Raw genomic sequence first — 18,835 nt, 5'->3', positions numbered from 1 at the left:
TTTTTAATTTTCATATATATTTTTTTAATTTTTAAATTGTTATTATTATGATGCAACGGTGGCTCCTTAAAAGGGCAGGGCAGGGCAGTGAAATGGAAACAGTGTCGTTTAAAAAAAAAAAGGGTTAATTGGGGGTTAATTAACCCTTGTGTCAGTTTTTGGATCTACGAATGATTTGTTAATTGTCTATTTTGACCCTGATTTTAATTGGAGTTCAATTAGTACTTACCTTTCAATTCGGAATGTCCTTTAAATCAAAATGGCGCAATCCATACAAAATGCATATGTAAGTATTTTTTTAAATGAATTACTCATTGAATGTTTAAGCCTTCACGGCTGGCATCGACTGACAAAGACTTTCTAGGTACAAAGATCACCACGTCTTCTGTCTGACTAATACCGCCTTTGTCCTTTGTGGACGTATAAATTTCTGGGCTTCCTCTGTTCCCCTGTACCCCAAAAAATTAATTTTCTTAATTTTGTCAGTTGACTCAGTTCAAAGCAAGAAAGTGAAAAACAAGAAGGGGATATTTATCACCTTTCTGCATTTCCAAACATAAAGATACCGATGAAGAACAAGATACGAGCAAGTAGCAGTGTTGCTCAGATACTACTTGTGGTTGCAGTCATTGCATTGATGTTGGCATATGCAGCGGCTAAAGGTGGAGGGCGCGGCGCAGGTGGCGGCGGTGGAGTGATTGCGGCTACTGGTGCTGGTGGGCGAGTCGTGCGTGGATCTGGTGGTAAAAGAGCTGCTTCCACTGCTGTTGATTGGGCTGCTGCTTCGAGTCTTGGATTCATTGAGCGGCTTATGCTTGTGGTTTTGGTTTTCTTTTTGGTTTAGTGGATGAAGATGTTCACAGATTGGATAAACAATATCTTTTCTGTTTATTTGCGTTATTATTTGCGTTATTATTATTATTTTTTTATGTGCATTAAGAACTAGTGTTTGTATTGTAGCCCCGTTATTTAAATTAGAATTCATATTAGAATTCATTTACAAATGAATTTATCATGTTTAGTATCCTACAATTTAAAATAAAGAATTAAATTAAATTTTACGTATGTTTAGACTAAATTTTTAAATAAAAATTCTTTTGTCTTTATTTCTTATAATGTCTTTAATATGATAATTTAACAAAAATAAATAATGAACACCAATTATATGTATTATGTACGATATAAATAATTAATTTCATATAAATAAGTACACTAATATTTCACGCTAATTAATTAATAGTAATATTAATTATAATAATTATTTTTAATTGTTGTAAAACATTTTGTTGATTTAAGTAATTAATAAAAATTAAGAATGTTACTATTATTTTTAATTACATTTAAAAATAATTGTTCATACTTAATTTTTATAGTTTCATAGTAATGATAACTAATACTATACTAGACTTCAAAAAAAAAAAAAAAAAAGAAGTCATTACTGGTTTGGGTTTTAAAAAAAATAAAAAGAAAAAAATATAAACCAACGTTATTATTGGATTGAAAAAAATAAGGTCGTTATAGTTTGGAATTTTCGAAAGAAAATAAACGAAAAGGCAAAAAAAAAAAAGTAAAAATAGTTGAGCTTATAGTGGTGGGTAATTTTGTCAATAAACTTTTCAATGATTAATTTCATGGAATTCGTTTACAAATTTCATAAATTTTAGTATAAACATACTCAATTCTATAGAATTCAATTGAGTACAATTCAAATCTATATATTTTTTTCATTCCAAACACAAAATTTTGGATTTTCAAATAAATTTTATAAAATTATGTTGAATTCATTTATTCCAAACTGACTCTTAAAGCTTAAATCTCCAAAATCCCTATTTGGAGAATGAAATCCTAATCCCAGTAAAGTTTGTGTGCTTCGCTTGATCATCTATCTTCTAAAATTTTTCCTTCTCTCTACTAATTGTAGTAGATAATTACATCTCTTCTTGATTCATAACATCTCTCTATCGTCTCTATTTTCTCCAAATTGTTTCTTCTCTTTATCAATTGCAATAAATCGTTATATTAGGAGGAGAAATGCGTTAAAGCCAAGAGAGAATGATGACAAGGTAGGAGTGAAGATGATAAAGGAAATCTAATTTTAGAAAAAAATGTTCTATATTGGATTCATGTTTTTTCTCTCTCATTAGAAGACTAATAGAAATGAATTATTTTTCAAGTTTTTCTTTTTTCTTTTTATTTATATTTTATTTTCCAAGTTTTTATTTTTTATTTTTTCTTTTTATTTTTCTTTCAAGGGCATAATTGTCTTGATATTTCTTTTCCAGTTTTTACACTGACTATGTATAAATTATATTCCTAATTTTCTTTTCTTGGTTCTTCGTTTTTTTATAAATTAATTTCTTGATAATTTTAGTGTTCTAAAACCTTCTCTTTTCTTCTTCTCCTTTACAATTTCTTTCAAATTAAAGATATATTACAATTTTATATTAAAATTCTGTAATTGAAAAAAGAAAAGAAAAAAAATTATATAACTTTTCTCATCCTTTTTTCTTGGTTTTGGCCATAATTTGAGCTTTATTAATTTTTTTGTTACCATATATATTTTTGTTAATGATATAAAAGAAAAAAAATGGAAAGTCTTGTTATAAAAAAATAAAAATTGATTTAATTCTTGAAAATTTGTCTATTTCCATTCAATAATGGCATGATAATTATTTATTTGATATTCATCTAAATAATTATTATAACAATAAAGAAAAAAATGTGTCATAGAATATATGTATATATATATATATATATAAGAAGGGAACATATAATAATGCGCAAATGTGTTTTTATGCTTACCACGCACATTGACCTATTGAGAGATTATAGAGATTTATAACCCAAAAATTAAAAAATGAGCTTTTTGTACATATGCTAAATGTTCAAGGTTGAAATTGAACCTTTTTCCCAAGAAAATTTAATAATAAATTATCAAAGATTACCATTGATTAATTGGTAATAAAATTTAATTGGTAATAAAATTTTATTACTATCACTAATAAAATTTACTATCACTAGTTTGTTGATATTTACTAATTGACTTCAAAAATAATTCAAAATTTTTATGTGGAATAAAAATTTAGCAATAAAAATTGCTTTCGCTAATGCCAAAATTTTGTTTTTAAGTATCATTTTGTTTTCACTTTATGTCTCATTCATTTTTTTCTTTTACTTTTTTTAGTTATCTTCTCCATCCTTCTTTTCTTCTTCTTTCTTCATCATCATCTTATTCTTCTTTTTCTATTATTTTCTTTCTTTCTTTTCCTCCTCCTCTTCTTCTTTCTTTATCATTGTCTTGTTCTTCCTTTTCTATTACTCTCTTTCTTTCTTTTCCTCCTCTTTCTCCTTCGTTTTGGTTTGACTTTTCATATTTTCTCTTTTTTTTTTCTTCCTCTTCTCTTTTTTATTCTCAAATATTTTTTACTTCTGTTTATTTTTTGAGAAGAACTTCTATTTATTTTTTCTTCATATTTTCTTCTTTTTTTATTTTTCATTTATATTTTTAATTAATTTTCTTTATTTAGTCTTGTTATTAGAGTTTAATTAGTTTAATTTATTAAAGTATGATTTGTATATTAATTAAAAATAAAAAACCAAAAATTACTATTTTGCCAATGTTATTGACTATTTCTCCATCACTTGATCAAATAATTTAATTTAAAAAAAAAATTAAAAGTAAATCTAATGAGTGTTTTCAACATAATACCAATAAAATCACCAACAAAATACCAATAGATTACATACAAATATTACCAATAAAATTAATGAAAATTTTCTAAAAAATTTGAATTCAACTTTACTAACAGAAACACTGGATTTATTGACAAATTTTTCATTGCTAAATCGCTGATGTCAGAATTACTAATCAAAAAAAAAATTGCAACAAAGACTTTACCGATAATAAAATTCTGTCAATATTTTATAGATAATTGTAATTAGGGAAAATTACAATACGACTCCTCTAGTTTGCAAAATACAGTTAGTCAGTCCTTGTCTTTTCAGAAATATACTGGAATTTTCCTACATTTTTATTCTGTTAGACTTTGCGAGAAGGTACTGTTTGTTTTTGTGAACTTGTAGAAAGTGGAAGTTTTTAATTTTTATTTCAAATAAATTGATGATATAAATGTATTCAACTTTCAAAATACTTGATTATATGGGTTTCGACCAAGTAGGTGTTAACGAAAGTGATAAGATAGGGTTTTGTTGCTCTATGGTTTAACTTGTATTTTTTGAGTGATCTGCTCTATTTTTTCTTTCAAGATGGCATAATCTGATTACATTCACATATTTGTTACATTTAAAGTTGTAACTAATACAATAGGGAATGTAGACACAGACAGGTATTCGTATCTAGAGTTGGTCGATGATGTGTATGCTTTATTTGGAATGGATGCTACTTTTCTAAAAATGACTTATGGAGAAGGCAATTTTACTATGGAAGGTGATGGAGATTTGCCATATTTCTTTGCAATGTATAAAGAATTAGGTGAGGTTGATCTCTTTGTTGAGGGAGTCAATATTGTGCTTGTTGATGTTGAAGCTCCTATTCAAAATGAGGTTTCTGTGGTTGCTGAGAATGTAGGGAATGAGAACGAATTGATTGTGGTTGTTCAAATGGATAAAGAAGTTGCTATTGAACGATTAGTTGGCAATGTAGGGAATGAGAATGAAGTTTGTAATGTAGGGAATGGGAATGAATTTGATAATGGAGGGAATAGGGCAGAAGTTGATAATGCATGGAATGGGGCAGATGCTATTAATGCAGGGAATGTGAATGTGAAAGACAATGGTAATTTCTCCAGTCAATTACGTACATGGTTCCAGGATATGTGATGAGATTTTAGGTGAATCAGAAAATAGTGTTGGACCAAGTGAAGTATTGGGAAGTAGTGGTCGTGGTAGAAGAAACAATAGGGGAAGCAAGGGTCATGGGAAAAGTAGTACCAGGGGAATAGGCAGGGGCAGTGGAATATTCATTAATGAGCTTACTGAGAGGCCTGTCATCAGTAGTGTAGGGGATTCAAGGGGAAAGGGTAAAGAGACTTTACAGATTGAGAAAGAGAAAAGCAACGAATGTGGAGTCCAGTCATGCAGTGGATATAGATACACAGTCAGAGACCATTGATGATGATGATTATGGATTTTTTGATGAGGATGACAGTGATATCCACATTGGGGAATTAGAAGACTTTATAATTTCTAAGCCAGAGATAGATGCTTCTACGGTATTTGGGCAATCTCTCAATGCTGAGTATGGAATTGAGGATGACTCAAATGATGGATGGAGTGGTGAGTCAGATGCTGATGAAAGGGAATTAAAAGACTCTGAAAATGGAAAGGGAGATCCATTCAAAGGGTTATATGATGATGAGTTTGCTTGTTCTGAAACAGGGGATATTACTTTTAATGTTGGCCAAGTCTTTGCTGAGGTTGATGTCTTAAGGGAGGCCATAAGGGATTATGCTATGAAAGGTGGTTACCTCATTACATAGCATAAGAATGACTTTGAGAGAGTGATTGTGTCTTGTTGAGCCACAGACTGTCAGTGGAGGTTGCATGCCTCTATTCTAAGTGATAAGTTGACCTTTATGGTCAAAACTTTGCAAGATGAATACAACTGTGTCAGACCTATTGGGAATAAGAATCCAAATGCAACTATAAGATGGATTAAAAAAAATGCTTTGAATAAGAAATTTGGTATTGAAGTGGAGCGATGGTAGTTATAAAGAGAAAACATTAAGGCCAAGGAACAAGTTGAAGGGTCACATTGTGAAAGCTACAACCATTTGAGGAGATACATTGAAGCACTACAAAGGTCCAACCTTGGCACCTTTGTGAAGTTTGAGCATAGACCAAGGAACTCTAAGGATGAACCCATGGTGTTTCGAAGGCTGTTTATAAGCTTCAAGGCTTTAAGAGAGGATTTGGTCAAAGGTTGCGACCCTTTCTTGGATTGGATGGATGCCATCTTAAAAGGCCATATGGGGGATGTTTTCTTTCAGCTATGACATTGGATGGTAATAGAGGAGTGTTACCCATTGCTTGGGGCATTGGAGTCAGAATGCAAAGAGTCATGGAGCTTCTTTTTGGACAGCCTTTACCAATGCATTGGTCCAGCGACAGATGCTATGCCTTGGACTTTTATGTCTAATTGGCAAAAGGTACCATATATTCATATTTTTATATTTCACTTTTGTATTTAATAATGCTTTATTAGAAGTTGTGAATGTGTTATTTTATAGGATTTCATTAGATTTTATTATGCTTTTATTGAAGTGTGTGCATGTTGACCAATTGTCTGCCACTAACATAAAGGTATGCATAACAGGGTCTTTTAGATGCTGTGAGAACTTGGTTCCCAAATGCCCAACATAGGTTCTATTGTAGGCACATTGAGATGAAGTTTAAGAAATAATTCCCTGACTTAGCATTGAAAAGAGAGTTTTAGGCCACAGCAAAGGATACTTAATGAAAATGAATTTAAATTACACATGAAAGTTATTAAAGGGAAGCTTAGTGGTAAGCCCCATGCATGGCTATCCGAAATCCCCCCATAACAGTGGTCCAGACATGCATTCCATCCTGCAGCTAAGAGTGAGCATGTCTCAAATAATATGACAAAGTCCTTCAATAGTTAGGTAGGAAAGCTTAGATCAATGCCCACAGTGACAATGCTAGAATGTTTGAGAAAGAAGTGCATGATTAGATTACATAAAAGGTTTGCCAAAGCTTCAAAATAGGAAGGAACATTGGCACCAACTTGCATGAAGGACATTAGAAAAATAATGAAAGATAGTAGAACATGCAGATTGATCCCAAGTAGCACAGATGAGTTTGAAGTGAAGGAAGGTCCATTTGAATTTGCAGTAGATTTAGGAAAAAGACTTGCAGTTGCATGTGGTGGGATAAATCAGGCTTTCCTTGCAAACATGTAATGTTGGCCATTGGATACAAAAGATACAAAGTGGAGGAATATTGTCATAAATTCTTCACTATTTCACATTACCTAAAGGCATACACTGAGATCATTCATCCATTGCTTGATATAGATTTTGAGCTAAGGTTAGAAGTTGATAAGATTCAGCCTCCTCAATTGAAGAGGAATGTGGGCAGGCCCAAGAGGAACAGGCTGAGATAGGAGGAGAAGGACCTGATGTGACAAAAAGTATGAGATCACATACTGTAAGGTGTAAAAAGTGTGGTCAATTGGGCCACAACAAAAGAACCTATCAATCCCAACTTCAAACTCAGCAGGTATTTTATATATATTTTTTTCATTAATGCTTTTAATGTTTTCTCACTTGTAAGTCACTAACTTATACATTTTTTGGCATATAGACGAAGAGACAAGTAGCAACTACTACAACTCAGCAATTGCAAGTTCCACCATCAACTGCAGTAGAATCATTAGCAGGAGGTCCATCCATGACATAGAATATTCTATAGAATCAACACAACGAACTTTTTTTTTTGTTACATAGCTGCACTATGATGCTGTTGAATTGCTCTACACATTGAGAGAGAGAGAGAGATTTTTGATACTCTACCAATTTGTATGCTTTTTTGCAATTCAGGTCCTCTGAAAATGTTAGAGCAATTTAATGATAATCGTTTATACACTTTTGCCATTTTAGTGTGCTTTTTGTTACGGAAAATTAGCTCCTACTAATTGACAGGATAACTTAATATCAACGATAATGCGCTTTGGTTTATTTATTTCAAATTTGCACTTTCTGTATTAATTTCTCAATTGTGAATGTCAATCTAAGTAAACTTTTTCATCATATTCATAGTTTTATAATGAAACAAATTATATTCAACTACACTCAGAGATGTTATAATATAATTGTCATAAATAAACCTTACTTTCACTAAGTTTTGGTAAACCACCATATTTAACACAAAGAAGGACTTTAGGCATTGAAATGCCAGGTTACAAAAATAGGCTGAAGTTACAATTGCTACCTATCCAAATATAACTCTACTTCAAACCTAACACCTGCTAACTACAAAAACAACTGCCTTTGCATTTGCCACAATCATTCATTACAAAACCTACCACCAACAAACCTATTACTAAACCATTAACACAACCAAAAAAAACCATTGCATTACTTACACCAGAACTGCATTTCTCCTTGTAGACACCTAAATTTTATTTAAGTTAATTTAATTATTAGCTTAATTATTTAATTAGCCAATTAAATTATTGATTAACTAAATTAAATAATTTATTTTTATAACCAATCAAAATGTTTAAATGGTTATTAAAATGAAATTATTGGATAAATATTATTTACTGCATAAATAAATAATATAGTAAAGTCTAATAAAAATTGACCAAGTGGACCAATCAAATTAAATCTTGGTGAATAAGTATAGGTGTCTACATAAGCTAAATGATGCAACAACAGCCAATGAAAGCTTGCCAAGTGGACCAATCATATTACATACTTGGCAAGGGGATTTCCTCAAATCTCTATGAATAGGAGGTCTCTCTTCACATACGGGGACACAAACACACAGCCAGAGAGAAAGACAGAAAAGAAGCCTCAAAGCTTTGTGAAATTCAAAAGCTACAAAAGAGCTCTCACAAGTCCAAAGAATCAAAGTTCTTTCAACTCCAATTGAAGATCAAGTCTCTTCGACCTTTGAATCATCCAAAGTTCATTCAATATCAATTCAACATCAAGTTACTTCGATCGTTGAATCATATTAATCGATTAAGTCATTTCGACCTTTGAATCGTGTCCGCGACAATAAAGAAAAGAATCAGAGAATAATATTCTTTGTAATAGGAGATTCCACACTAAAGATTGTATCCACTTACTTTGTAAATATGATTTGTATTTTTGTATTTTGTTTCTTAATTTTCAGGAACAAATTTTATGCATACACTCCTCAATCCCAAACACAAAACCATTCTAACCCTTCTTCAATATGAGGGTAATAACCAAAATAAAGGTCACAAACATACCCAACATGCAAAGGGTTACTATGATTTTCATGTGGGCAATAGCTACACTCATCCCCTCCATCTTCCCCAAATTCCTTTTATTTCGCTCTAATAAATTAGACACCACATCCTTCATGTCTAGAAGTTCTCGCACCAGAGAGTTTCTCAGCCATTGTTCAAAATCACTCTCCATCGCATTCTCCCTCCCATCTGTGCAGCTTGTCACAATCCTTGAATCAACGAGCTTGCACTAATCAAAGAAGGTATCACATTTGTTGCTTTGATAATAGTAATAGAGCCAATCCCTTTTTTTGCTTGTCTTTGAGATGCGGATGCCGGCTCTCTTTCCACATTTGCACAATGTGTTCAAAAATCTTCCATCCAAGCCACTCTCTGCAGTGCTTGCGAAACTCATCTCTCCTTCACAGGAAACGAGAACGAAAGAAGGAAACTCTAGAAAATTGATAAACTTTAAACTTTTGAAGAAACACAAATGTATTATAAATCACTTATATACGTCAACAAAGGGTACTTTTGTATTAAAAATTTATTGTAACTCCTTTGACTACTCTTTTGCTAGGACTTAACGGAAAAAGGGTTGAAAAATGGACAGAAGGATCGTAAAAGTCTAACAGAATAAAAATTTAGGGAAATTCCAGTATATTTCAAAAAAAGATAAGGACCGACTAGTTGTATTTCACAAACTAGAGGGGTCGTATTGTAATTTCTTTTTGTAATTATTGACAAAATTTCTAAGTTTACCTATAGAATTTCTGTAAATAATCTTAATTTTTTTTGTAATCGAAGGAATTTTCGAGATTTTTTTAGAGAGAAGAAATATAAGACAATAAAAGAATAGAAAAATAGAGATGAATTAAATGGATGTTTACGTTCGACATAATTTAGAGAAAATTATTATGTAGTCCCTGACATTTGACCAAAATTAACTAAGTCATCCTTGTATTTTTATAATATTAATTAATAGTTCCTGAGGTTTAACTCTATTAGATTAGTAGGTCCTTGCTTCCAATTTCTTTGATTTTTGCCATTAATCCCATTGTAAAAGACAGAAATACCCTAACTTTTAAAATGCAATAGACCAAAGTAACTCAACTTAACTACTCCTATCTCTTTCGCTTGCTTTGATATGAACTCTTCTCTCTTGTTCTTTTCACTGCCACCACGTCACAATCCTCCATTTCTACCCTAATTCCATCTTAATAAAAAATGCATTCTTAAAATATTCAATCTTTTATCTCTATTAAACCATTTCAGTCATCAATAGACCACCAATTTCTTAACAATAACACTGTTAACTATCAAAATTGAGTATTGAGAATATTTGAGAATTCATCCCCGCTTGGAGTAAATTTGAAAAATATATATTGAAGTCAAGATAAATTCTACTAGGATAAGGATTGTGAAAATCATACACTATCTATTAGTTAGAGTTTATTTAGAAATTTAATATCCTTTAACATATTTTTATATTGTTCTTTTATGCAATTATTATTATATATTATCAGTAGTCCCCCCAAAAGTGTTAGTCATTTCTGTCCAACAAATGTTTAAATTTGAATTGATGGATTGCTAAAATATGAGCTGTTTAAACTTGAATTGGTTGATTGCTTAAGTCCGAACTGATGGACGATTTACGTCCGAAGCCTCAATTAAATTTTTTTTTTACTACCAATTGGAAACATTAAGTAATATTTTTACGGTGAAAGGTGTGTTCCATGCTTACTGTACCATTTGTTAACTATCAAAATTGAGTATTGAGAGTATTTGAGAATTCATCCCAGCTTGGAGTAAATTTGGAGTATATATAGTAGAGTCAAGATAAATTATACTAGGATAAAAATTGTGAGAATTCTGCATTATCTTTTAGTTAAAGTTTATTTAGGAATGTAATATTCTTTAATATATTTATATATTGTTCTTTTATGTATTTTATTATTGTATATTATCAAACACCAAAGCAAAATAAAAGAAACCATAATAAATTTTAGAATAAATTGTAAATTGCTATAAATAAAACTCAAAACGGTATATGTTATGGGCCTCAAAGTGGAGTTGATAAAAATTTTGCTGAAGCAATCTTGGCTATTAGCTTTCTTGTACTCTTCCATATTATAACTTTCATGCTTTTTGATTCTCCTTCACATAATTGGGCGTAGAAATCAGGTTTGAGCACCCAAAAATTTAGCTTGGCTACTTGATCTTCTTAAATCTAGAGTTTCCATCCTTTTAATTTTATCCAAAAAAGTGAAAAAATTTTGAAGTTACTTCCATTCAAAGACAAGAAAAAAAAAAAGGATTTCCGAAAAAATGTATATAAAAAGGAAAATGAAGATTGACCATGTGATTTCTGCAAGCAAGAAAGTCAAAATGGGTATAAGATTGGCCATAACAGAAGAAAGAGTTGGAGAACTCAATTTAACACCTGCTATGTAAATTATTTGTCCTGTATTTCTGCAATAAACATTTTTATTAAGAGAAAATTACAATACGATCCCTGTGATTTGCTACAACTAGTCCGTCTCTGTCTTTTTTAAAATAGATTAAAATATCTTTATATTTTACTTCCATCTAATTTTTGCATTTTTTTCGTTGAGTAACTTATGAAATGATAAAAATAACCCTTTTATTTTTAAAAATACAGCGATAGACTAGTGGTATTTTTCAAACTATAGGGACCGTACTGTATTTTTTTTATAAAATATTTTAGTATCTCTCATTTGACATTTGCGTTGTCTTGTCGACTTAATGGAAAAGATGCAAAAAATTGACAGAATGATTTAATAGTATAACAACAGTAAAACACAAGGACAAATTGGTATATTTTAAAAAAGACAGAGATAAAATAGTTGTATTTTACAAATTACAAACATCGTACTGTAATTTTCCTTTTATTAATAAAACTTCAACCTATTAAAGATCGAAAAATCAAAATTTGAATCACCCTGTTAAACCCAGAAGGTAGAATCTAAAAAGGAGAGAGGGAGTGACGAGAGCTCGCCCCTTCTTGAAAATTAATAGAGGGTTTTAGAAATCAAAAAAAGTTTCTGTCTTTTGCACAGAAGCAAGAAATTAATAGTGAAGGAAGGAAGAGCACCTGTAGAAGATGAAATAAGGGAGAAGAAAGAGAGTGCCAAGAGCATTGGAGTTGATCTAGACTGAGTTGGCAGACACCACAGCCATAAGGCAGTATTTAAACCTTACTGCCTTAGGTGTTGAGATCCATTGGTGCTCTTGCAACATTGTCGCTGCCGCCGCTGTCATCGCCCTTGACTTCACTTCAGTCTTTGCATGTCTTTGCCTGGAACAACAAGACTCTCTAGGAGTGCTGGTGGTGTAATGGACATGTTCTTGATTGGAGTCCTGGTGGTGGCCCAGATCTGATTGTTGATGATGGCGGTGATCTACTCTTTTGATCCATGAGAAGATATTTAGGAGTTAAGGACACCTTTGATCCTATTGTTAATTTTTAATTTTTTGAAGGGATAATTAAATTCGTCTTTTTATCGAAATATCATTTTTGTCATATTCCATTAACGGTAAATTTGTCTTTATAAAATATTTATCTCTCGTCTTTTTGCATTTTAATAATATTTAATAACAAAAATAAAAAAAAAAAATTGGATGGAAAGACAACTAATCTAACGGAATTAAATTTCAAAGACTATTAATTAATATTATAAAAATACAAAAATAACTTAGTTAATTAATTATATTATAAAAATACAAAAATAACTTAGTTAATTTGATCAAACGTCAGTGACTACATAATAATTTTCTCTACAATCTATTGAGTGAAATGGTCTATTTTATTTTTTTGATGAAATAATCTGCCAAATGCAATTTACTGTTACTTTTTAAATAGTTTAAATACTCGATCATAAATTTTTTTCTATTCAGACACTAAACAAAAAAAAGGAAAATTCAGACACCATAAATATAATTAACCCCTGGACAAAATCCGTCGACTCATATATTATCCGTTTGAGATCAAATATTAAATTGAGTAATTATTATATTATTATTATTATTATCGTTTTTAAATGAGAATTTTAGGGAAACTTTTATCAATTTAATACATAAAAATAGTAAACGTAAAATATACTTTCTTCTTCAAAACCATTTGAACAAATACAAACAACAAATTCGCAACATCAAATGAAGCATATGGATTATCCGCATGCGTTAAATTCATAATTATCTTCATACACTCGTTATTATCAACTCGCTTTCTTCCTCTCTTCTTGTACCAATTAAAAGAAAAAGTAAATAATTTTCTTAATTTCCATACATAAAGACACGATGTTGAAGAAGATGAAAATACGTGCAATTAGCAATGTTGCTAATGTATTAATTGTGGTTGCAGTAATTAGTTTGATGGTAGCATATACAGCGGCTAAAGGTGGAGGGCACGGTGCGGGTCGCCGCGCTCGTGGGCGTGGTGGTGGCCAAGTTATACATGGATATGGTGATAAAAAAGTGTGTTCCGGTGCTGATGATTGTGGTGCTGCTTCAAAGTCTGGATTCATCGAGTGCATTTTGCTTGTGGTTTTACTTCTCTTTCTGGTTTAGTGGATGCAAATCTTCAGTGTGGTTGCACTTTTTTAGCCAAAACGTTAGCTATTTGATTAACGTTAATGAAGGGTAAATATTGCATATAACGAAAATTTTTACAATATAAAAGATTGTGAATTGTGAAAAAGAATATTATAAGAGCCAAGAATCTCTTTTAGAGTGATTAAAAAATTATTAAGTGAAAAAGAAATACAAATAAACTAAAATAAAATAAAAGATTCAAAACAAATGATCTATTGGACTTAAAAGAAATTTGAGGGCTTAATGCATAAATATACTCCCGTGGCACTTCTAACTTTGTGAAGACTCATCGTGCGGTTACAGTTATGAATTTTAGTAACATTGCATACTTTTCTTCGCTCAACAATAGTATTTTTGATATTTTTGATTTTTATATGTAAATTATTAGTTTGATAAATGGTCAGTGTAATTTTTAAATAATAAGTTTCACATTTTTTAACTATTTAATATGTTTTTAATTTATCAAATTTTATAAAAAAAATTATTTATTGAAGTGTTTAAGTGTCAAAATAAAAGTTTGCCACGAGATATTTTTTTATATTTGTTTTCAAAAAATAACTCAACTGGTGTCTATGGTTGTGCTAGAAATGTTATTTTACTCTGTAGAAGAGTTATCCACAGGAAGAAGAGTCGCATAAATATCGAAGACATGAATGTGTAAACTTTTTAAATTTTATGCTTAAAAATTCTAACCAGCATCTCAACTTCCAAAACCACAAAAATCAAGCCCAATATGTTCTTAGATAAGGAATGCAGAAATGACCTTACAAATAACATTCATTTACAGAATGGCAGTTCTAATGCATTTATAATAGAAAACATGTTGAAATCAAATCACAAAACAGGACACCCTTCAACTACAATGCCAGGGGCAGTAGGGCACTTAGCCAAAGGACAATGATCATCTAACTGCAAACCCCACCATTCAGGTCCATTGATATCGTTGACTTGTAGTGCAAAATAGCAAAGAACAGCAAGAAAAGCAACTCCAGCATCTAACCCACCTGATAGAATATAGTTATGCCTAGCCCACCACTTCCTATATTTCCTATACACAACAAAGTTAAAGAAAATACCTACAGCAAACCAACTTGTATAGTTCACAGCTCTTGCTGATGGCATCGACCCTGTTCCGTTTAAGATTACTGGAATATTAATAAGTTTTATCCACTTTTTCTCTGGAAACATGCGAGAAAATCCCCAAACCACTATCGGCGAAAGGAGCCCGATGAGGAAGAAATAGTTCATTTTAGAGTACAAACCAAGCCGACCGAACATTCTTAATGGTCCGACCACACCCCAAATGATTGAGGCATTGTAGAAAACATCATCTCCTGGACATGTCCAAGGGCTTCCTATTGGCAGCTTTTCGACATCACAGATGAAATCGATTGAAGTGAGAAGCCACCATGCTATGCCGAAGTAGGCTGCAGATGCAACTACAGTTCCTACTAGCTGTTTTAATAACAACATAAAAAAGGATACAAGCTGCGGTTATTATCAGAAGCAATTAGGTCTATTTGTGCTAGTTTTTCAATATATTTTGTGCTGATTATTGTGACTTTGACAGGAAATAAGCTAGTGGATTTCTTCAATTTGATTATTGCTGAATATCTTATTTTTAGTGTTATTATATATTGATTTATGTGTCTTATTGGATTTTCAATAATATCCATGTGAGAATGTTGGTGGAATTAGAAGATAGTATTCCTTTTCTTTAGTAAAATTAAAAACAGCAGGAAATATATATATACTCACTTGGACGATAAACATGGACTTTGGGGGAATTTTCATGTAATGACCCAACTTGAAGTCTGAAAGGAACATAATTGCTTGTGACAAGCTAGTAAAACCATAAGTCTTGAAAGCAACATTTGCCAAGGGTTTTCCAGGATACATGTAACCAATTATAAGCTCAGTGATAACGTTCAATCCTACTTGCTGCACAAAGCATTTCCAAGTCTCGTCAAGCAAGTACAAACAATGAAAGATAAATTTTATTTAGCTTAATCAAAGACTTCCATTTTTTTTTTTATGAGTTAATGAAATGATGCTATTTACCCTTTATGAAGCCAAATGTTTAACAGTAAACCATTAAGAACAGTTGTTTCTTGCAAGAGCATACCTGGTTTGTAGTTGCTTGGAGTACACCAATTGGGAGGGTAAAGACGAGAGCTAAGCCAATTGACAGTAACACACCCCAGTAAGGCAGCTGCAACTGTCTACCAAAGCCTTCGCAAGCAAGAATGGAAAATCCAACTGCTACAATCAAGATCGTGTAAAACCACCATTGAGGAACAACCTCATAATTTTTCTTCATTATTCTTGTATGCACATCACCAAATTTATCTTCAAATGTTGCCTTCGTTTCTTGCCAAATTTGTCTACGAAATTGAAATGCCAAGCAACAATCAGATTCATCAAAGTTTATAATTAACTTCTCCAATAATAATATCATTTATTCTGAACTTTCCATAAACTTTCAATTCCATCCGGTTCCAAAAATTTGTATCAACTTGCTGCATCTTATGTTAGGATTAAAGAGATTATTATTGCAAGCTTTAATATTTTGGAAAATGCCGCACCTTCCATGAAAAAGTACAACATGAGACAACGTAGCAGCCAGTATAGCAAAGCTAAGACCATAGGCGTAAACGAAGAATATACTCAAATGAACTTTGCTATAGCTATCATAAGCTTGCTCATCGAATGAGAAAGTAGAGGAATTGAGAACTAAATTAACATCATAAGGCTGACCCATGGCATCAAACACATGAGACGAAACAAGAGGGAAACGCTTCGCTTCATAGGAGTTGGTCCAATAAGTAATAGGGAGCATAATGTATAGGATAATAATGAAACCAGCCAACAAGTTCATTACAGCAAATCCAGGAGTAGCTAATGGAGACCCCAAGAAGCTAGAAATTGTTGACCAATCGAGGCCGAATGAGCCAATGCCTAGTCCCCTACGACCAGAACCGATTTGTTGGGCTGTGATTGAATCCTTCCATATCCAACAAACAAATGAGAGTGCTGTTATAGATTGGAATAGATAGTTGGGTACGATATAGTATGCGAAACTGGATACAAGGACTAAAAGGAAAAATTGCAGCCTAGATAAGCCTCCCTTAGGCCTAGTTTCATCTTCATGTAAAGCCCTGAAAGTTCAAAATGCACAAGAGTTCAGAGAGATTAAGGCTCTGTTTTTTTACAATTGAATTCTGAAAATTTACACTGAAATAGATATATAGTATAATTAAGTAACCACCGAAAGAGCGAAACTTGAACTAGATTTGCAGGCCACCACATGTAAGGTGAATCCACTAAAAACTTTCTGAAAACTCCAGCCCAACCATATCCAAGCATCTGAATCAATTAAGAGGTTTATTCAATAATCGCAATTAGTAAAAGCTTAAAGAGATAATTAATTACAGCAAGTCTAGAAAAAGAGATCAAGAAGGCCCATGGAACCATAATTTCTCATTTGGAAAATGTTCTGCTAATTAAAAGCATGTATGGTTGGTTTTGGAAATGGATATCTAATCCAAAAAGATCTTATTCTAAAATAGCTAGACGAAATATAGCAACAATTTTAAGAATTATAATTAAAAATAAATATAATTTCAAGATGCATTAAGGTTATTCAAATGCAAAAATACTATTAATAGTTTCGATTCCTTTCAATCAAACGAGAAGATTACGTTCCATTTCCAATTCCTGAGCGAGCTAAATGTAGCTTTAAATAGATTACATAAAGACAAGAAAAGAACTCACCTGGGTTGTTAGTGTTAACAGAAAAGCTGCCAGAGCATGTATCTTCCTATGATAGAATGCCTTAACAATTGTAATAATATTCACTGCATAAACAGGATTTGATCCTGAATTAGCAAATATGGTAATAAGAACATGTTCTTTTAGGTTGAAGGGCCCTGGATTCAATGAAAATGACCACTTTGTCCCTGGAACTCGAATTAATTTGTCTGGTAAAGATGCGGCCATGAGTTTTCCTATTGGCAGTACAGCAATCTGAACAGCAACTGATGATATGTATAATGGATTTTGGCGATACACAAAGAATTGATTCACAAAAGCAAGAAGGGCACAAGAAAGTATCCCCAAGACCCATGTTCGAAATGTCAAGCATGGCAATGTTGGATCATCTGTTACAGGAACTGTGAGCCTCACTTGATCAACTGGTGAATCATTTTCCTCTTCTGCATCAAACTTTATTTGGAAATTATTGATTACTGTTAGAAACTCTAATTATTGGAAACATTGTTGGAAATTTCATTGGACAGTATAGTAGCAGCTTGTAATTTCTTAAAAATGAGTAAGATAAAGTACTGCAATGCTACAAGTGTAGGGAAGAGGAGTTACAAGAGATCAGTACCAAATTATATATATATATATATATATATATATATATATACACTGCAGAAGCATTACTGGGAACCTTATCCTGAAATAGAATGAAGACGTATAAATATGTATATACCTGGTTCAAGGATTTTCCGCTGTCTGAGAGATGAATTCCATTAGTTTCCACATGCTCCATTCTCTTTTTAACTGAACTGCCTAAACTGGAAGGAAAGCAGGTTTAATTAAACCAACACCACAAGATTTGAACAAAAGGCTTGCTTGTTATTTTCTTGTTTGTAATCATTCTTTAGTCTTTAGTCTTTAGTCTTCCTTTCTTGTCCTATGTTCTTTTTAACATTTTCTGCTTTTTTTCCACTGAAACCACTTTATAAGATAAAAATTAAAACTGATTCTTGAACCACAAACGGCTGTCGGAACATACGACAAAACATTACTTCTCAATGGCAGAGGGAGGGGTGCTGGGGCCATGGCCCCCTCTGGCTCCCAGAAAAATGGGAAAAGGGTTTTATCGTCGAATGTTAGCCGGCATAGAAAAATTATTAATTTTTCAAAGAACCGTGATTCTATATTTCTATTATCTCACTCTAATACTACGTGTTTTAAATAAATAAATAAATAAAATTTAATATTAAAATAAAAATATAATACATGATAATTAAGAAAAATCATGCATGATATACATATATATTAATACATGATATTTTTAATATATGTGTTATAACTATGTAAACTAAAAAATAGCTTATTTGATAAATACATGGATGCATTTCTTAATTGTCAATCATTGTAATTCAAAATATACATTAATTTATACTACCATAAATTTAATTAATGATTTCATAAGGATAAAATTTTTATCATAAAACATATTTATATATA

The 18,835-nt window shown here is 31.6% G+C and overlaps 1 protein-coding gene across 1 annotated transcript; it reads right to left on the bottom strand.

The window, feature by feature from the left end:
- Window positions 1-14,298: 14,298 nt before the first annotated feature.
- Window positions 14,299-18,277, bottom strand: LOC105636216 (oligopeptide transporter 1). The gene is made up of 7 exons (XM_012219423.4): window positions 18,072-18,277; window positions 17,351-17,800; window positions 16,845-16,942; window positions 16,162-16,734; window positions 15,702-15,960; window positions 15,335-15,517; window positions 14,299-15,031 (listed from the first exon to the last, which is right to left on the bottom strand). The coding sequence occupies exons 1-7, from the start codon at window positions 18,129-18,131 to the stop codon at window positions 14,411-14,413; spliced, it is 2,244 nt and encodes a 747-aa protein (XP_012074813.1). The 5' UTR covers window positions 18,132-18,277; the 3' UTR covers window positions 14,299-14,410.
- Window positions 18,278-18,835: the final 558 nt, after the last annotated feature.

The sequence above is a fragment of the Jatropha curcas genome, chromosome 2, assembly GCF_041381405.1.
Source record: "Jatropha curcas cultivar XTBG-Jc1 chromosome 2, XTBG_Jcur_1.0, whole genome shotgun sequence".
Lineage (NCBI taxonomy): Eukaryota > Viridiplantae > Streptophyta > Magnoliopsida > Malpighiales > Euphorbiaceae > Jatropha > Jatropha curcas.
Note: the sequence above shows the minus strand (reverse complement) of the source record. Positions and strands in the feature narration are given on the sequence as shown.